At 34.3% G+C, this 22303-nt stretch overlaps 1 protein-coding gene across 2 annotated transcripts in view; it reads right to left on the reverse strand.

Annotated features, from left to right (window-relative positions):
- MICU1 (mitochondrial calcium uptake 1) overlaps positions 1-22303 on the reverse strand; it is a 214755-nt gene that overhangs the window by 124886 nt on the left and 67566 nt on the right. For both annotated transcript variants that reach the window (XM_065922545.1, XM_065922544.1), the window contains exon 6: positions 2570-2684. In XM_065922545.1, coding sequence (XP_065778617.1) covers positions 2570-2684 — 115 coding nt within the window. The remainder of the gene's footprint in view (positions 1-2569; positions 2685-22303) is intronic.

The following is a 22303-nucleotide window of genomic DNA, read 5'->3' on the forward strand; positions in this document are numbered from 1 at the left end:
AGGAGAGTTTATGACCAGCCTTTCCACAGCTCAGTTTTAGAGAAAGAAGAGGCACTATGGTAAGCTATGGCTTATCACTGCTGGAAATGTGACCACAGCAGTAAAGCCAAGTGACAGAAGCCCTTGTGCTGGGGTGGCCTGGGTTCAGGCCCTAAATCATCTACTTACTACGGGACTTGAGGCAAGTTTTTAATTGCTTTGTATGCCTCAATTTCCTCATCTGTAAAATGAAGATAGTAAACTACAAACATTACAGGGTTGATATAAGGAAAATGTAGGTACAACTGAAGTCCTCAAAGAAAAGTATTTGATGAAATAAGAGCTGAAATTTTTCCAAATTTGATGAAAACTATAAACCCACAGACCCCAAAACTCAAAGAATCCCAAGATAAGAAACATAAGAATGCTATATTGAGGTACATAATAAAACCATAACCAAACAGCCCTGCTAAAAACTACATTAGTGGTTCTCAACCAGGGATTACCCCTCCCCATTTCTACTCCTCTGGGGACACTTGACAAAGACATTTTTGTTTGCCACAACTGGGTGGGGGAGAGTGTGCATGACTGGCGTCTAACGCGTAGAGGCCAGGAACGCTGCTAAACATCCTATAATGGAAAGGACAGCCCTCACAAAAATCAGTTACCCTGCCTAAAACATCAACAGTGCTAAGACTAAAGCTAATACTGGGCTTCCCTGGTGGCTTGGATGGTAAAAAATCTGCCCGCAATGAGGGAGAGAAATACTAAAAACATATAATAATCAAAATGGCTAAAACTAGCGAAAAGAGAAAATCTTAAAAACCATATCCTTATCATATTTTCTCATCCTGACAAATACAGAAAGTGTATGAGATTGTAATAGTAAGCATTTTTCGTAACTCACCCATCAACGTTAAGCCAGGAACTGAGTACCAAGAAGTAAAGGTGCCCAGAACTGTAGAGCTACTTGGAGGGGTTCCCAGTACTCATAAGTCAGTGTGACTTTTTAAAAAAAATCAGAATTTAGGGAGCTACACAATGTGCAGTTTCTATCTTCAGCAGAAACTGAAGATTCTGCTCTGTGGTCTTCCTGACACTTAATCATAGGTAAGAAGTGGTGGGGCCAGGATTTGAACTGAAGTCTGTTTTGAAAATGCATCAAAAGAATATTAATAATACAAAATATAAGAGCATAAATGTGCTTTCAGTTTATTATTTTGGGTCTTCATAACAAGTTAGTACATATCTATGCTGCTAGAGCACTGGCCCACTATAAATGTATTCAATTACTTTGGTACTCAGGGACAGCTGTGGTGACGCATTATCAGTCTATATTTCTTCATTTTTTCTGTCAATTGGAGGAGAGAAAAGTAACAGTGGTCACAGCTATGGCAGGAACTGTGTATATCATTTACTGAGAACTGTTATAGTTTTAAAAATTTTTATGGAGTACAGCTGATACATAATATTGTGTTAGTTTCTGCTATACAGCAAAGTAGATCAGTTGTATATATATTCACTCTTTTCTAGATATTTTTCCCATATAGGTCATTATGGAGTATTGAGAAGAGTTCCCTGTGGTATACAGTAGGTCCTTATTAATTATCTATTTTATATACAATTGGAGGAGGAAATAGCAAACCACCCCAGTATCCTTGCCTGGAGAATTCCATGGACACAGGAGCCTGGGGGGGCTATAGTCCATGGGGTTGCAAAGAGTTGGACACAATGGAGAGACTGACACACTTATATACAGTAGTGTATATGTCAATCCCAATCTCCCAAATTCTCCCTCCTCATCCCTTCCCCACTGGAAACCATAAGTTTGGAAAACTGTTACAGTTTTATCTTTACAAATGCCTACTCTGGAGAAGGGTAGGAAGAGGTGCTTATTTTTATTTGGTTCTGTCCTCCATGGAGAAAAAATTGAGAATCACTTCTTTGAAGTATCAGATCTCTTTGGATCAAGTTAGGTAGATTTCAATGGAATGCACACAGAGAGCTAGAGACATACACTTTTTTTTCTGAATGGTTAAAAAAAAGTCACACTAAAAGAAACAATGCTAAGAACACTCACAGTAGCATACTAATCAACAAAACTGTTTAGCCTAGAATAATCAGAAATTCATCAGTGCTCTAAAAGAGTAAATGATGAGTTGTATGTCTTAAGAAGTAATCTTCCAAGGTTCAAAAATGAATATTGAACACAATTAGAACAACCAAGCCAATCATCTTTAGTAGATGAAATACTAGGTTAATATGTGTTTTACTGCGGAAGTATAAACATTAATGAGGGCTAAAGGAGCAGGCAATGTATAAATTATCTTGAGCTTCAAACAGTTAAAAGTATATGTAACTTCACAGTTGCTTTTTTGTTTTCTTCTAACTTTACCTGGATACATTATTTTCCTTCCTCTTTTTCAGGTGGTTCTATATACACGTTATAGAGTATCCAAAACAAATGAAATGTGATATAACTTATCATTCATTAACTTTGCAAACATGTTTTGTTTCCTCCTCCAATCAACTGAACTCTTTTTTATGGTCCTGTATGCTACCTGTAAGTGAATACAAAGTTCATACTTACTCGAAAGAACAGTCGTAAGGAAAATGTAGTCTGAAAAGGATATGAGTCCACATTCTCCAAGGGTGTAAAATATACTGCCTTCATCAGCAAATTTTTCTCGTTCCTGGGCAATTTTCTATTGAATGTATGGGTCCAACCAAAAGATAAAAAGAAGATATAACAGAATGAGAATATAAATAGTTAGAGATGAATGACCATTTATCTGACAGTTTTATGCTATTTATTATAAGCATTTCTCTGATGGCCATTCCAATTTAATGGATCCTTTACAGTTTTTAAGATGATTAAAATTATAAGCAAAAGATGATTTTTTTTATTTGCTCCAACACTGGCTTAATGTGAGCAATAAAAAGTTTTTCAGTTTTATGAACTCCTGCCATTTAACATATAACAGGCCCACTTCAGGTCTGAATTTGTTTTTGAGTTTGAAAAACAATCAACCTTTTTCTATAGAGGTATATAAGGTAGAGAGAGAAAAAAACAAAATGAGTTATAAATACCCAAGAAAAACAACTACTGATTAGAACTAGTGATCAGAAATGAAGAAGTTAGCAACTATTGTCAACACCCACCCAAATGCTCAGAAAATTAATTTCTGAAATATTAATTTTAACTTTTACCTTATGAACCCCAAGAATCTTAGTTAATAGAACAGTTTACAGAGTAAACAGCATCTCTGAAATATAATGTCAAATCAGACATGCATATCAAGCTTTAGGCATGATAATTATATTTACTGTTACTTTGGTGGAGGCTCCTAAATTTTAGATATTTGAAGAAACTATGCTATAACTTAGTTTTAACTCTAAGTATGTATTTATTTTCTTTAATCTATAAGCTCACAAACAGAGTTAATTCTCAGGTTCAGAAACGGTCTATCTGGGAAGCAGTCTATTCCTGGGTGTTTAAGGGAAACCTACCCTTTTATTCCCCCTGATTCCCTACCAGACCAGAAACTTAAGAGGTGATATTGATGATACTTTCAAAAACTGAAAAGGATCCATGAAAGAGTTAGACTTGAAACTCATTTTTGTAAGTTTGACTCATTTTGGACCAACCAAAGAAATTTCAGGAATTATTCTAGGTACCAAAAAGAGAGGAGGTTTTAAAAACCCAAACCAACAAAGCGCAGTCAAAGTAATAATGTCATGCAAGCACAAAATAAGCAGCAGCATTGCAAGCACAACCTTGGGAGGAGTATCATGAAAACTGAACCAACAAGCACCACCACACCATCATCCAGGTACACAGCCATCCAATAGGTTACCTCTGTCTAGTGAAGATCCCATCATACACACAAAGGAAAGAAAACTGGTTAACCAATTGAAGACATGAGTACCAAATGAATCATCACGATCTTCTTAGTAAACCCACTCAAAGTAGCCTTTACTGGATATTTGCTTATAATATGAAACAGCAACGACAGACAGGTGAAAATCCACAGCTGAATGCCAGCAAAGCAGTAAGAGGTTTTGATGGCAGTTTCTACTAAGGAAAGGGCTTCTCTGACTCATTTGTGATGGGCAAAAAGCCTGGTCTGGCCTAACAGCATTTAGAGATTACCTGCTTGAGCCAAAACCAAAAATGAGCCCACAGTCCAATATGTTCAATTAAGGTTAGACCTCATATCACACTTGATCTTCTACCAACAGATTAACCACAAATTTCAGACAAAAAAGGTTATTGGATGAAAACAGAAGCAAAGTTGTTCACTGGGAAGTTAATATTTTAATTTCTCAAAAGAAAACTGTACATTTTTTAACATTATCTAAGATACTGCAAAGGAAAAGCATGTGAACAAGAAAAAAATACACAAAACGAGAACAGGCTGTCGAAGGCATACAATCTTACTTGCTAGAATAAATTTGAATAGAAGCTGAGTAACCCATATTAATTATGTAATAATCTTACAGACAGACTGCTATAATAAAGGAAAATAAATAGTATATTGGGATCCAGAAACTGAGAAACAGACAAAAATCTAAGGACAAACTGAAAGGAGGAAACCAGGCCAAAAAAGCATATCCAACATCATTATTTTTTTTCTCCAACATTATTTTTCTAAGAATCGTCTGGACCATGCTGCTGCTCAGAAGATAAAAAGACAAATCTTAAGTTTGTAACATTTAATTTTGATATAATTTCAAACTCAGAAAAGTGGAAAGAACTGTATAAGGAACTCCCATATGCTTTTCACTCAGATTAGCCAACAATTTACATATCTCCTTATTTGCTTTATCATTTTATATATCTTCTTTTACATTATATCAAACTTGGAGACATGCCCCTTTAGACTTTAATACTTCATTAAATATTTCCTATGAACAAAGACATTCTCTCACATACTACAGTAAAAATGTCATAAAACCAGGATGCTTAACACTGATACATACTATTACTTGTAATCCACAGTCTATTGTCAGATTTAGCAAACTATCTCAATAATTTACTTTTTAGCTATTAATATTTTCCCTTTATGGACCTAACAGAAGCAGAAGATATTAAGAAGAGGTGGAAAGAATATACAGAACTATACAAAAAAGATCTTCATGACCCAGATAATCACAATGGTGTGATCACTCACCTACAGCCAGACATCCTGGAATGGGAAGTCAAGTGGACCTTAGGAAGCATCACTACGAACAAAGCTCGTGGAGGTGAGGGAATTCCAGTTGAGCTATTTCAAATCCTGAAAGATGATGCTGTGAAAGTGCTGCCCTCAATATGCCAGCAAATTTGGAAAACTCAGCAGTGGCCACAGGACTGGAAAAGGTCAGTCCTCATTCCAATCCCAAAGAAAGGCAATGTCAAAGAATGTTCAAACTACCGCACAACTGCACTCATCTAACACACTAGTAAAGTAATGCTCAAAATTCTCCAAGCCAGACTTCAACAACATGTGAATCGTGAACTTCCAGATGGTCAAGCTGGTTTTAGAAAAGGCAGAGGAACCAGAAATCAAATTGCCAACACCCGCTGGATCATCGAAAAAGCAAGAGAGTTCTAGAAAAACATATATTTCTGTTTATTGACTATGCCAAAGCCTTTGACTGCATGGATCACCACAAACTGTGGAAAATTCTGAAAGAGATGGGAATACCAGACCACCTGACCTGCCTCTTGAGAAATCTGTATGCAGGTCAGGAAGCAACAGTTAGAACTGGACATGGAACAACAGACTGGTTCCAAATAGGAAAAGGAGTACAACGCTGTACATGTCATCCTGCTTATTTAACTTCTATGCAGAGTACATCATGAGAAGCACTGGGCTGGATGAAGCACAAGCTGGAATCAAGATTGCCAGGAGAAATATCAATAACCTCAGATATGCAGATGACACAACCCCTATGGCAGAAAGTGAAGAAGAGCTAAAGAGCCTCTTGATGAAAGTGAAAGAGAGTGAAAATGTTGGCTTAAAGCTTAACATTCAGAAAACTAAGATCACGGCATCCAGTTCCATCACTTCATGGCAAATAGATGGGGAAACAGTGGAAACACTGGCTGACTTTATTTTGGGGGGCTCCAAAATCACTGTAGATGGTGGCTGCAGCCATGAAATTAAAAGATACTTACTCCTTGGAAGAAAAGCTATGACCAACCCAGACAGCATGTTAAAAAGCAGACGCATTACTTTGTCAACAAAGGTCTGTCTACTCAAAGCTGCGGTTTTTCCAGTAGTCATGTATGGATGTGAGAGTTAGACTATAACGAAAGCTGAGTGCCAAAGAATTGATGCTTTTGAACTGTGGTGTTGGAGAAGACACTTGAAGAGTCCCCTGGACTGCAAGGAGATCCAACCAGTCACCCAGAAGGAAATCAGTCCTGAATATTCATTGGAAGGACTCATGTTGAAGCTGAAACTTCAATACTTTGGCCACCTGATGCGAAGAACAGACTCATTTGAAAAGACACTGATGCTGGGAAAGATTGAAGGTGGGAGAAGGAGATGACAGAGGATGAGATGGTTGGATGGCATCACCGACTCAATGGACATGAGTTTGAGTAAACTCCAGGAGCTGGTGATGGACAGGCAGGCCTGGCGTGCTGCAGTCCATGGGGTTGCAAAGAGTCGGACACAACTGAACTGAACTGAACTTTCCCTCTAGTCCAGGATGTAGTCCACAGACATAAATGGCCTTTAGTTGTCATGTCTTTTTAATCTCCATTAATCCAAAACAGCTTTCTTTGCCCATCTTCATTTTTTCCTTTGGAGGTTTATTATGAGTTTCCATTGTGGTAAAATTCACGAGACATAAAATTCACCATTATAACCATTTAACCATGAAATGTGTGGGCCTTTTGAATTTGGTTTCTTTCTCAGATCTGGTTTTTGTGGGTCCATCTATGCTGTAGCAGCAATCAGTATTTCATTCCTTTTTATTGCCAAATAATATTCCATTATATATATACCATAAATTGTTTATCCATTCATGAATTAAAGGATATTTGAGTTGTTTCCACCTTTTGGCTGTTGTGAATAGTGCTACTATGTACATTCATGTACAAGTATTTGTTTTATTATCTGCTTTCAATTCTTTTGGGTATATATCTGGGAATGGAACTGCTGAGTCATATCATACATTTATATTTAAGTTTTGCAGAATGGCCAAACTGCTTTCCACAGTAGCTATATACCATTTTGCATTACTCCCAGCAATATAAAATGGTTCCAATTTCTCCACATCCTGAGTTTTTTCTTTATTTTTTAAATTATATCCATGTTAGTGAGTGCAAACTTATTGTGGTTTGATTTACATTTCCCTAGTGTCTAATGATGTTGAGCATCTTTTCACGTGTCTGTTGGCCATTTGTATTATCTTCTTTGGAGAAATATCTATTCAAATCTTTTGCCCATTTTTTTGAATTGGGTTGTTTGTTTTCTGTTCTTCAGTTGTAAGGTTCTCTATATATTCTATATATTAAACACGTATCTGATATAGGGTTTGCAAATAAATTCTTTCATTCTGTTCATTGCCTTTCACTTTCCTGATTATGTTCTTTGGTGCATAGAAATTTAAAATATTGATGAAGCTCAACTTGTCTATTTTTTTCTCTTATTGCTTGTGCTTTTAATGTTATATCTAAGACTCCATCACAAAATCCAAGATCATGAAAATTTACCCGTTTCTCTAACAGCTTTTTAGTTTTAGCTTTTATATTTAGGTCACTGATCTATTTTGAGTTAACTTTGTATTAATGAGAGGTAGGGACCAAATTCATTCTTTTGCATGTGATATCCAGTTGAGCCCATACCATTTATTGAAATGATTATTCTTTCACCATCTGGTACTCTTGTTGAAGACAAATTGACCACATATATGTGAGTTTATTTCTGTACTCCCCATTTCACTCCACTGATCTATGTGTCTATTTTTATACCAGTACCATGCTGTTTATTTTTTTTCATAATTTTTTAAACCCGTGGTAAGATGTACTGATCATAAAATTTACTATGTTAACCATTTTAAAATGTACAATTTGGTGGTATTAAGTACAATAAAAACATTATCTAACCACCACCACTACCTGGTTCCAGAATGTTCTCATCACCCCATTTGGAAACCCCTTATCCATTTAGTCACATTCCACTGCTCCTCCCTCTAGCCCCTGGAAACCACTAACGTACTTTCTGTCTTTATGGATTCATTTTTTCTGAATATTTCATGTAAATGGAACCATACCTAGTTATTTTCTTAGTGGCCACTATGTGGATTACAATTAACATCTTAAATTTACAGCAATCTAGTTTGAATAAATACCAACTTAACTTGAACAGTATTTTTAAAAAATTCTGCTCTTGTAGAGTTCCATTTTCCTTTATAGTATTTTCACAAATTACAGTTTTATACAGTGTGCCCATTAACATAGATTTTTTAATTACTGTCTTATGCATTTGTCTTTTAAATCACAGAGGGATAAACAGGACTTATAAACAACAAATAAAAATTGCCTTTTTTATTTACCTATGTTGTTATCTTTGCTAGTGTTATTTCTTAATATAGCTTCAAGTTATTATCTAGTGTCATTTCAGCCTTAAAGTACTCATTCTAGCATTTGGGGGTAGAGTAGTGCTACTAGCAACAAACTCCCTCAGTTTTTGTTTATCTGGGAATGGTTTAATATCTATCTCCTTCATTTTTGAAGAATAATTTTGTAGATACAGAATTCTTGGTTGACACAGTTTTTTCTTTCAGCACTCTTAAGTATGTCAGTCCTCTGGCCTTCATTGTATCTGAAGAGAAACTGGTTGTTAATCTTATTGTGTATAGTTTGTATGTTTTAAGTTGCTTCTTTTTTGCTGTTTTCAAGATTCACCAACTTCAGCTTTTGACAGTAATTATGTGTCTCAGTGTGGGTCTCTTTTTTTTCCTACTGGGAATTATTAAGTTTCCTGGATGTGTAGATTCATACATTTCACTAAATTTGGAACGTTTTCAGCCATTATATCTTCAAATATTCTTTCTGCCTCTTTCCTTCTCCCCTTGCCCTTTGAGATTCCTATTATACATATGTTGGTATACTTGTAGTGTCACATAGTCTCTTAAGCTCTGTTCATTTCTCGTTTTTTTTTTTTCAGACTGGATAGTATTAAATGACCTACCTTCACGTTCACTGAAGATTTTTCCTGTGTATTCAAATCTGCTGTTGAACCCCTTCACTAAAATTTTCCTTTCAGCCATAGAAGATGTTTAGTTCCAGAATTTCTATTTGACACTTTTTTTTTTTTAATAATTTGTATCTCTTTATTGTTATTAGTTCATACCTCATTCTCCTTGTTTCCCTTAAGTTCGTTGGTATATTTTCCTTTAGCTCTTTGAGGATACTTAGGACAGTTGATTTAAAGTCTGTTTATAGTAAGTTCAATATCTGCACCTTCTTAAGGATAGTTTCTATTCCTTTCATTTCCTGAGTCATTTTATTTTCAAGCATAATTTCTTGCTGAAAATTAAACATTTTGTATATTATAATATGGTAATTCTGGAAATAGGGTTCTCTCACATCCTCAGGGTTTGTTGTTGGTGCTTGTGTGGGTTGTAGTCATTTCTCTAATGATTTTTCTAAATTCTTTTGTAAACACTTCGTCAAGCATAGTCACTCAAATCTCTGTTTCATTACCAGCTGATGATCTGACAGAGATTTCCTTAAGTTCCTGGATCCAAAGGGTGGGAAAGACAAACTCTCTAGATGCTTGCAGACTGGCTCTGTGGTGGGCATTCTTTCAATGCTTAGCCATTGTTATACCATTCTACCTTTGACTTCTTGTTTTCATGGAAGCTAAACATTAGCCAGAGATGAAAGTTTAGGGTCTGTTGAGGTTTTCCTCTTAGTAGTCATTTAGCCCTAGCATGTACATCCCCTTCCAGATTCATGACTATATTTGGTTTCTTTACAGTTTTTGACCTTGAACAATTTGAAAAGTACAGGTGAATTATATTGTAAAATATTCCTCAATTTGAATTAGGCTGGTATTTCCTCATGATTACAATCATATCTATTTGTCTATTATAAACTATAAATTCATAATGATATCTCTAATTCCATTCTAATACCACAGAGTACAATTTAGTCTTGCCCTTTATACATGTTATTTCCTTCTCCAAAGGGAAGAAAACGGATTCCCATTATCTGCAATACATTTTCTCATTTGCTCAGGCTTAGAATACAAGAAAGACAGTTTCACAATTGTTAATTATTTCTGTAAAAAACAAATGTAGAGTCCAATATTTGTTACAGTTTTAAGCAAAATCCACTTATGGTAAAATTCACAAATCCAACATACAATTTAATGAGTTCTATAAATACATATGACTAACCCAGGTACATACTATATCTGGGTTGTAGGACATTCCCACCATGCCTGATATTTCCTTTATGCCCCTCCACAGTTAATTCCCACCATATTTTTGCACCATAGATTAGTTTTGCCTATTATAGAACTGCCTACAAATGGTATCATCAACATATATGCTTCAGTGTGCAGCTTTTATGGTTCAGCATAATGCTGGGCAGATTCATCCACACTCTATTACTAGTAACTCATTAATTTTCGTTGCAGAGTAGTATAATAACTCATCAACAAAACAAAAATAATCTATGTAACTTGTTTTATGTATTAATTTTATTGTGCATCTAATATTAAAGCACACAGTAATATCAGAATTTATTCATTCCTCTATTGATTAAACATTTAGGCATGTTTCAGATTTTGGCTATTTTGACTTTCCTCCAAGTTGTAACTCTTTTAGTTGCTATTTTACTTGCAAGTAAAGTTGAGTATGAGTTCTACTTGCAACACATCTTTGTCAACATTTATGTTGCCACTTTCTTTAATTTAGCCATTTTAGTGGTTCTCTCATCAAGATTTTATTGAGCATTTCTCTGACGACTAATGTTTTATGCACTTCATGCACTCAGTTTATTGGCAATTAATATATCTTTTATATTGGCAATATAATATATTGGCAATTAATAATATGAATTATCTGTTCAAGTCTTCTGCCCATTTTTAATTGGGTTGTTTGTCTTTTTATTACTGATCATGGTATGTTCTGGATATGAGACTCTTTTCAGGGTCTCCAAAATGACCCCAATGTTTCTTGCCTTCTGGTATCCATGTCCTTATGTAGATCTAGTCTCTTCCTACATTGAATCAGGGCTGGTCTGTGTAACTAATAGAATACAGTTCAAGTGATAATGTATGACTTCTGATGCTAATGCATAAAAGGCACCTTGCTCTCCTGGAGGGAAGCCAGCTGTCATCAGAACAGAACAGTCCAGTCAAGAAGCAGGCTTATGGAGAGCCTACAGAGAGAGGAGCTGAGGCCTCTCAGTAACAGTACTATCTTATTAACCATTTGAGTGAGCTACATTAGAAATGAATCTTACACCTTTGGTCAAGCAGGATGACTAAGGTCCTACCTAGCCAACACCTTATTGCAACTTAATGGAAAACCCTGAGCCAAAATCATGTAGGCACACTGCTCTCCAATTTCTTATTCACAGAAAGCATGAGATATAAGAAATAATAACTGTCTTAAGCCACTAAGGTTTGGATTTGTTACTGGGTAACAGATAACAAATACAATCAAATATGTACTAAAAGTACATTCTATTAGTCTGTGGCTTATAATTTCTATTTTATATCAATAATCAGAAGTTTTTAACCTTCATGAAATCTAATTTCTCAATTTTTCCCTTATGGTTATTGCATTTTGTATGCTACCTAATAAATTTCTGCCTATCTCCATTTCATAAAAATATTCTCCTGTTTTTTTTTTTAGAAGCCTTATAATTTTAGATTTTATACTTAGGTCTATGATCCATTTCAAAAGAATTTTGTGTATAGTGAAGTAAGGTGGTAAGGTTTATTTTTTAAAATAAGGATATATAGTTGTTCCTAAGCCATTTGCTGAAAACACCTTCCTTTCCTCATTTAATTATTTTGGTACCTTTGTTAAAAATCAATTTACATATAAGTGTGCATCCACTCTTCTTTAATAGCTTCTGACTTGAGCAGCCTATTTTCTTTTGAAGGTCTTTTGATTACTAGCAAAGCATATGATTGTTTTCCAAAATATAAATAATGTAGATTGAGAGACTCTGCATGAGATGCATTTAGGGTTATAGTTTAGGTCTAATCACCTCCACCATTCAGTTTAGTTCAGTAGCTCAATTGTGTCTGACTCTTTGCGACCCCATGAACCGCAGCACGCCAGGCCTCCCTGTCCATCACCAACTCCCGGAGTCCACCCAAACCCATGTCCATTGAGTTGGTGATGCCATCCAACCATCTCATCCTGTCTTCCCCTTCTCCTCCTGCCCTCAATCTTTCCCAGCATCAGGGTCTTTTCAAATGAGTCAGCTCTTTGCATCAGGTGGCCAAAGTACTGGAGTTTCAGCTTCAACATCAAACCTTCCAATGAACACCCAGGATAGGGCAATTATAAAATTTGATTCGTGTCAATGTATGACAAAACCCACTGAAATGTTGTGAAGTGATTGGCCTCCAACTAATAAAATAATATTTAAAAAAAAAAAATTTGCACAGATAATAAAGATGTCAATGAACAGACCTTAAATTGTATACTGATTGAGAATTACTATTAGAACATATCTCCATAGGGGTAATTTTACACTGACACTTTACAATGCTAGTTTAGTTAGTGTGATTTTCTCCTAGAGAAAAGCCCTCTAAACGAGAAAATATTTGTTTGCAGGGCTATATACAAGACTTCTGCTGTACTGAGGACAGCTATAGGGACCAGGAGAGGTCAAAAGAAGGTCAAATTGCTCTATGTAATAAAAAGTTGAAGAAGACATCTGGGAGAGGAAATATAAAAGCAAAAAGGACTCTTGAAAGGTGAGCCAAAAAGGATAAGGAGATGTGACCAGAGAGGAACAGAAAGGATCAAAGTCAGGAAAACAGAGAAAAGAAAGCAGGTGAGCACATACGGGCACACATGTGTTTGAGAAAGAACAGAGAATACGTATTTTGTAGTAGCTCTTTAAAACCAAGAAATAAAGATGTTTAAAGAGGACTTTTAAATTAGTCATGCTTTGTGATGTGCCCTGTGCAACAGTCTTCTATCTCTTTAGTAAAGGTCTACACTGTTTTCCCATATTTCTGGAGTTGGGGTGGGGGCAGGAGAGAGGGAAAGAAGTTACATTATGTTTTCTGAGGCATCCACATACCAAAGAGTAGTTAGGTACATTTATGATTATACAACTATCTATTAACTCTTAAGAACTTATAAGTGAGTTTTCAAGAATCCGATACTCAGACAATTCTTATAAAATTCATAACATATATTAATCACAAGCACCAGAACTATCATAACACCATCATAACTGATCCATCAAATTAGTTAGGAGGAGAATCAAATAAATATGTCAAGATTTGGAAAGAAGTGGGAGTTAGCAGAAAATCAATTTTTAGACTATTCTGTGTTGCATGAATGTTTCTTAGCTGATCTTTTCAAATCAAATGCCCAATTCTACCATAAAATGATACCCTCAAGTCAAACAACAAAGCCAGAGGAGAATCTGTGAAAATATATATATTTGAGTTTAATAATGAAAAAATCTTTAAAAGCACCAAAGTATGGTGAAAATGGAAAATCAAGATTTAAAGGATAGTGGAAGGAAGGTTTTTGGTCATTTTTTCTTATTTCTAAAGTCTTCTTAATGTTTCACTTTGCATATTGAGAATGTCAAGTAAACTGTTCCTTCACTTAACCCTTTGGATAAAGTTTTATCTTTGACTAAATTTTAACTCACTTTTGTTCGAAGCAAATACCATTTATACACTTACGGAGGCACAGAGCAAGTAAAACAGTCTTCCTTAGCAGACTGATGGTAATGCTAATTTTCTCTCACTGTCTCAGAGATGGTTATTTATATTTTTTGTTACTAATGAACATTTAATATTAATATGCATTTTTACTAGGAAAACCTATCATAATGATTTATACTTAATTCAATATAAGTTATAAATTCAATATATATAATGAACATAACAAGACAAACTAAAAGGAAGATATCTATATAAAAGTTAAAAGAAATAGAATATATTCCAATTCTATTGTAAGACCTTACAATGAGATTAAGCAACATATTAACATATCATTCAGTAAAAAAATTTATAGAAACTTATTTCATATTAAAGTTCCTGGGATTAAGATTCTAGTAACTACTTCAGTGTATATACTGACAATTAAACAGAATTGGGTATTTTAAAAAGAAGCAGTACTTGCAGATACCTTACAGAGCACTGTACTATTTTATACATCTTAGAAGCTGCATATCAAACACTACTCCAATCACCTCAATCTCTGAAAGGAGAATGCAGGTAAACTGATCACAATAGAATTTCTATTCAAGTTACTGACAAATGTTAGTCCCCTTTTGGAGAACAAAACTATGCAAAATATTTCAAAGCAGTGGGCTCACTGACTTAAAATGAAATTTAACTGTTTCACTATTCATTTACATGACCCAGTCTTAGATCTTGTATGTTTTAAAATTTAAAACACAGCAGTAGATTCAATTTCACTAGAACATTCAAATTACTGACCTCAAGTACAAAGAAATTAATAACCTCATAGGAGTCCTGGTATTGATCTCAACTGCACCATAATCTAAATCTTGAGTAAACTTAGAACAAATCAGTAATTACATGTGTACTATACTTCTCAGTTAGTCTAAAACCTCAAATTGTTTCACCAGGATGGCTTTATGCCAAAAGATTCACACTCTGGTTTCTGACCCATCACAAAAACTTATAAAGTATCTGGTTAAAATTGCAGGAGACCATCGGGAGACCTGGGACTGGGATTTCCAGACATGATTCAAACAAACTTGTTAATACTCACTGTGCTCAAACTCAGTGAGTATTATAATAGGTTTGAACAAAATAAGGCCAACAATTTTGGCTTCTAGGACTCAACTAGATAAAGCCAAAGAAAAAAAATAGTATCTAGGAGCTTAACCTCAATTATTTATTCTAGCTAAGATCTACTTTTCAAGTTCTATAAAGTAAACTTTTTTCTGTTGAATAGAAGTTGATGGGCTATGCCAGCAAAATAGATGCTGACACATCATCCAAAACTTCAAAACATCTCTGGTATATAGAAAATCTGATAAAGAACACAGCTTTCCTATTTAAGATGTCATCTTTTATGAGATGGAAATAACTGGATTGTTTTAATACTAACATTTCTCTATGTTGCTGAAATACATTTCAAAGCCTGCCCAAGTCCATCAAGAAGTACTTGAGGTTGTATTTCAGAAACAATGATAATAATATGATTCTTCCAAAAGATGCAATTTTTGCATATCATTTCCAAGTGATAATAGTATTTCTACCTAAGGCTGGGTTAAGGCCAGGAAAGAAGGATGTTAGAAAGAAAGAGAAAAATCAGCAATTTCCTCATGCAATTAATGCTCACTCTTCATTGTTTAGTTGGTGCATAGATAGGTGCCAAAGCCTTGTAAGATATCAATCTTAAACAATCACACTATTCTCAATCAAACAGAAAATGTTGCACAGTTAAAATACATGTTATTCTTCTTTTATCCCATACCTGAACTTACAGAAAGAAAGAATTTGGGGATATGTCAGATGAAAATTAAATTGAGATGTTTCTAGTTTATAGCTTATGATTTCTTCTATTCCTAACTCAGTTTCCAAACTTTTCAAAGGTATTATTGAATTTGAGGCAACAAACACAAATTACTGTGCAACAAACTACAGAACGTGAATGCTTAAGATCCTGGAAACTTCACTATTGCAGAAAGCTGTTCTCTTTTCAGTCCCAATTCTAGCCACTTTAGCTCTAAGAACAACTCCAAACTCCTAGAATACAAATGCTTTCCTACTTCATTAACTAGATGGCTAGAGAGAATAAGGATAATAAATGAGGATGCTTTAAAAAAAAAAAAAACAGTGGCAGAAGATTTGATTAAAGCAATGATAAAATTCAAAAGTGTAATGCAATAGAATCCATTTCAAAGAAATGATATAACTTTATTAAAATTATCTATTTCAGTTCTTAGTATTTGATGAGGTGTTATCAAAACCCTAGATATGGAAAATCGTCAACTGTATTAGCTTCTACCACATTATGCCTGCACACTTGCTTCAAGGCAGCTCTGGGTGGGAGAATCTATATTTTGTCATTATTGATTATCTGCTATCCAAATCTAAGAATTTAATTTTGAATGTTGGCCACTCAAATCAATCAGTGCTGAAAAGAACTGTCCCGAGCTCAGCAGCAATACTGGTTTCAGTGACATGGGTTAGAAAAGGCTTTCCTATCACTCTGTGGAAAAACAACTTCACATACAAATTTTGAACAATAAGTCAATAGTGTTGCACCTTCTCCTATTTGGAAAATCACTTTCAAGAAAAAATACACCATAGGAAAAAAGGAAAAGAGTTTTACTCTGAGGATCACTGTTCATACCCTTGATTTACACTGTTCTAGAAACTACCCATTTCCCAGGAAATCCTTTAGATGAAGAACTTTTAAATCATTTCAAAGTCAAACAGCTTTAGGTATTCCTTGAACACCACCAATGATTAAAAAGACATATTAAAAATTATAGTTTGCATGTTCTATGTGTGCATTCTTAGTCACTCAGCCGTATCTGACTCTTTGTGATGCCATGGACTGTAGCCCACCAGGCTCCTCTGTCCATGGCATTCTCCAGACAACAATAATGGAGTAGGTTGCCATTCTCTTCTCCAGGGAATCTTCCCAACACAGGGATCGAACCTGTATCTCCTGCATAGCAGATGGATTCTTTACCCTCTGAGCCATTGAGGAAGTCCATTCTATGCTAGGTATTGTGTTAAACACTTGTATTATCTCTTTTAAGTTCTTACTGCAATTCTATGAGATAGGTGATACTATTACCTGCACTTAACAGACAGAAAACTGAGGGTTAGAGAAGTAAGAAGCCCAAGGTGACAATGCTATAAAGTGGCAGGACAGGTCATGGTCTGACTCCAGAACCCATGCACAAACCATTGTACATTGTATTATATCAAATGCACAAAAATACATCAGGTGTCTACATGGTGGTGTAGTTATTAAGTCATGTCCGACTCTTGCAACCCCATGGACTGTAGTCTGCTAGGCTCCTCTGTCCATGGGATTCTCCAGGCAGGAATACTGGAGTGGGTTGCCATTTCCTTCTCTAGGGGGATCTACCCGACTCAGGGATTGAACCCAGGTCTCTTGCATTGCTTGCACATTCTTTATCAACTGAGCTATGAAGGAAGCCCAACTATTTGCAATTTCTAAAACTGATAATGCAGATCAAATACTGTTGGAACAAAACAGTTATTGTAAAATACTAATCTTGAGGTTTAGCTTGTATTAGCTTATTTATCTTGAAGGTGAAAATCTAGTTAATGATGTAGGTGCAAATCATATTTTTATGCCTTGATTTGTTCAAACACATATTTTAACAATTTACAAGATAAGTATCACTAAAAGAATGTAATGATTCTCTATAATCTTAACTAGTAGATGTTAGGTTGATTTATAATTGGAGAAGCTTTTTAAGTTTAGAATTTTTTAAAAAAAATGTACCATGGCAAAGATAAATATGCAAACCAAGAACTATCCTCTGCAATCAAAGGTCGTCAATACAAATGAGTTGAGAAATCATTTTTAGCCATCATTAGAAGAAATAAAATATTTTGAGTGACTTTCATAGAAATCTATTTGTGTAACTTTCAAACATGCTAGCATGTTTGTGCTAAAATGATTTTTAAAATTAAGTTAGTTTGGAACAAAGTCCTTTCAGATTGAAGTGAATTTCAAATTTTGTTTCATGATGGAAATGCTAAACAAAAAGGCATTGAAAATGTAATGGTTAGTCATGTTTATGCTTTCAAATCAACAATGATAAATCAAATGGGTTCACAGTTGATCCCAAATTCAAACACAACAAAATCTAAAATAAAAATGTATTTAAAGACATCTTAATAGAAGTCTTAATATTTGAGGTAACCATGTAAACTATAGCCTCCTTGGGAGCACTTAACGATTCTATTATTGTTTCTTTGTTCAAGATGAATAACCAAGGACATGGGTTAAATCAACAGACTTCAGCAGTGGTGGAACTCAGGGACTGGAAAGAGACATTACAGTCACTTCCTACAGAAATATAAACTGACACCATTCATTAGCTGCATCTGAAGAATAGCACTCATACTGTACTACCAGAAAAAAAAAAAGAACAAAATGATTCCAGCCTTTCCACAGGCAACAGGAACTTAGCATGCAAAGGACAAATCCCTGTAAGGAAGCAAGCAAGAAAGCCCTCTCCTATAAAGTAACTGCTCCTTGACCTTTGGAAGCTTAAACAATTTTTACTAGTGTCACCAAAATGAGTGGTGTTTATAGAACCCACCGTAAGTAAACAATTCCCCCACTACCTCTTCTAAGAAAAAGAGCTTACTATTTTTAATACAAAAAGCTTATTAATAAGAATTTTTAGCTGCTTCCTACAAATTGTCCTGCCATAAATAAGAGAACTGGAAGCGGCTTTCCTCAATCGCAGGTGTTAACATCTCATTTGATTTACGCTCCTTAGTACTTTGCATGATGGTTGAGCCATAGCTATTCTAAAACAAAATCTCTGGACTTAAGAAACACTGATAATGAGGTTATCAATCAATTATTTTGATATAATAATTTAAGTATTTGTTGATTTGTTTCAGAAAGTAGTTAAGGGAAAATTAAGATAATCTACAGAACCACTAACAGGATGACTGGTTTGGGGGTTTGGTAAGGAAACTACTACAAATATATACCATTTTAAGAACAAGGAAGCACAGGGAAAATGTTGTATAAAAATAAAGAACACCCTGTAATCTTCATTAATTGATTATTTTAAGCCAAAAGATGTTCTAATAAATTTATTTTATATTTTAATTAAGAAATGCAAGAGTAATGTTTTTTGTGAATATTTTTGAATACATTTTAATAGTTTATAAACTATAAGAGGTCTAAACCTTCAAAGATCAATTTCAAAAGTACTTCTTAGGTGTGTCCTTGAAATTCTCCTCTGTCAGACTACAAGTCTATATTTTCATCATTTTTCTCCGTGTATTTGCTGCTTTTCCAAGTTAAAGCTGTTGTTTAGCTCAAAAAAGCAAAATAATGAAGTGTTTCTAAATGCTTCACCTGTTTACTCTTAAGTCATTTTACTGAGTTAAGTACAACTAAGTAACTGCTTATCTGTATTTATTACTTAAGAAATTTCAAAAGAAAAAAAAAGTACTAAGTTTTCACTTGGAGTTACTGCTGTCTCACCATCCCTATTACAGTTCAGCCAGGAACACGGCTTCCCTAAGACAATTTAAATGACCCAACTGAGTATCGACTATACAATGTTTAAAACAGCTTAACTTTTGTGTGATACATAATGTTAAAACTTCCTTTTAAATTATGCTAGGTTCTATATTCTTAAGGACTTGTGAAGTGTTTGACCTGTCATATTAGAGATAAAGTACGTCAATTTAAAGTGACAGGAACTGAATCGTTCTAAAGGGAGCAGGGAAAGGCCATGAGCATGCACTGAACCTTTATCCCTGCAGCATCACTATGGGTTTTGAAACATTAATTAATTTAAAGCACATGCTGCTGAGTCGATACCTGCCAGAAATCCTGATCAGAAGATGAGAAAAAGAAAAAAAATGACATTGTTTGATTATATGAACAAAAACTCCTAAATTAAATATACATCTATCACAAACTATTATAACATATAAAGGACCAAATGAAATTTGTAATAAAAGGACTGAAAATCTGTAAACAGGAAATGAGAAATACATAGAAATATTTTATATATTATCTAGTAGGCACAGTAGGACAAAACAAAACAAAAACCCAAGTAATTCAATTCCTAACCTTCCCCTAAAAAACATACAATTTCAAAAAAAACTTCACAATGCTATAAAAAGAGAATACATGAATAATTACTTAATTTATTAAAGAAAAGGGAAAGCAAATATTTAACTTTTTTTCATAGTCAAGCCATTTCTTTAATTAAGGTTTCCTTTAAGGGTATCTCATTTTCATTTCATGACATATTATTTTTTAACTTCATAGCAAATTTGTTGCTGTACTAACAATATTTACCATATAGACAACCAACTCAGCTGAGTTCAGAGGATTAGTAGCTACTCTAAGGAAGAGTTCAGTAAAGAAGAGTTTCAGATCTTAGAAACAGGTCTCTCGCAAACTATATTGCCAAAATAAAGGACTACTCACATTAGCAACAAAAAGCTAATCATTGAATGAATGAAGGCCCGCATTGATGAAAGCAGTTAAAGTTAGCTGGGTATCACTCCAAAATATCTTCAAATATCAAATGGCTTTAAAGATTCTTTTTTTTTTTTAAACAAATAAACCTCACTGGCTGTTAAATAAAAGTTGATCTGAACTTATTATACTTCTCAATTCCTAACTAAAAAATATACGCTATCAGCAATTTACAAGCCTAAGGCTAAGACTGATGTGACAGAGGCCCAAAGACCTTGACAGTATTGGGGGAGATGAGTCACTGTGACCACAGAACAGTCCAGATATGAGAAATCAAACCAGAGGTCTCTCTCCAGTTTATAGATCAGCCATTTAATCGCTGACAGCTACTCATTACAGAGATAGCACAGAGAGATTTTTATAGGATGTAACTGGGAAGAAAAGAACAATGGATAGAGCAATTATGAAGACAGTATGCATTTCATACAAATGAAGAGAGAAGATAACACACACAATAGCAGCTAACTCCTTTCGTAAACTGAGTAAAGGGCTCCAAGTAATGCAAAATAGCTATAATCTGTACAGCCAGATACTTTGCCTTTTGTCTTGTTTTTATAGTTACAGATGATAATTGATACTCAGAGGTCAAGTAGTCTCTTGCCCAAAGTTGTATATGGCAGAATTCATATATGAATACAGGATTGTCTATACCCAAAACCACATTAATCACATCCTATGCTTTTACACACTAACAAATATAATAATCCATAATTGTGTATTTTTCAAATTCAGTTCAGCATATCTACAATATCTACTAATCATTTACACGTAGCTATCAAATACTGAGATGCTCAAATTGGACATCCCTTGTAAAATATTTTAGACACCAAAACCAGATTTTCTGAGGGCTGTAGTATGTACAAAGAACTAAAATTGCTAATTTGTAAGAAGAGATACAAGTGAGAAAATATTTTTTTAAATTATTTTAAAAACTTCAGATGGGAAAGAAAGAAGAAAAAAAAAATCTGAGACTAAAAATAGAAAAATACAACAGGTGTCAAAGGATTTTCTGAAATGCTGAACCAGTACTTGATTTCATTTTGGTAATGTAATTACATTGTAAACTTTTGCTTATCTATCTGAAGGTTATAGAGTAGCTCCAATCAAATGATGCAACATTTAACGCAAAACCAATCAGTATGTGAAAGACTAAATAGTTCAGTTTCTAACAGGAATATTATTTTCTCAATAGAAAGTAATCTTCATTTTAATGAGCCAGGATCCAATTTTCAAAATATAGATAAAAGTCTTCACTTTAAGAGTGATGGTTTCGATTAAAAAAGAAAAAGTAACAAAAAGACACAGCATTTTTCAAAGTGCCAATTGATATTCATGGCATTTGAGAAAACAATGGAGCAAATAACAGTGAAGTTGAAATTCTTCTAAATTCAGGTATTGAAATTTCTGTATCTCTTGTTTTCTTTCTTTAAAATGAAACACTGTGGTTTTTCAGGCTAACATAACATAGGCTTCTAATCCAAGAATAAAAAAATTAACACTCTTCAACAAAGTGAAACATCAAGTTCTTTTTTGCACAAATAACACTGTTAATAAAATAAAAGAAATATTTGACAAGAGAAATTTCTATGTACAAATAGATCATATAGATCAAATAGATCAATAGCTTAGATATATGGAAGGAGATAGATAACAGCACAGTGCTTAAGACAGTGAACTCAGGAGCCAGAATTCCAATTTGGACTCTTGGCTCCACCAATTACCAACTGTATGATCTTAGGTTAAAAAAAAAGGCTAAGTTACTTAACTTCTATGTATTTCAGTATCTTATTTGTAAAATGATGAAAACAGGAAACTATCTGAAAGAGTGGTTGTGTGCATTAGAATTATGTATAGACACTTGGAACAGTGCTTGGTAGATATAAATACTCAAAAA

This window comes from Muntiacus reevesi, chromosome 2 (genome assembly GCF_963930625.1).
Source record: "Muntiacus reevesi chromosome 2, mMunRee1.1, whole genome shotgun sequence".
Lineage (NCBI taxonomy): Eukaryota > Metazoa > Chordata > Mammalia > Artiodactyla > Cervidae > Muntiacus > Muntiacus reevesi.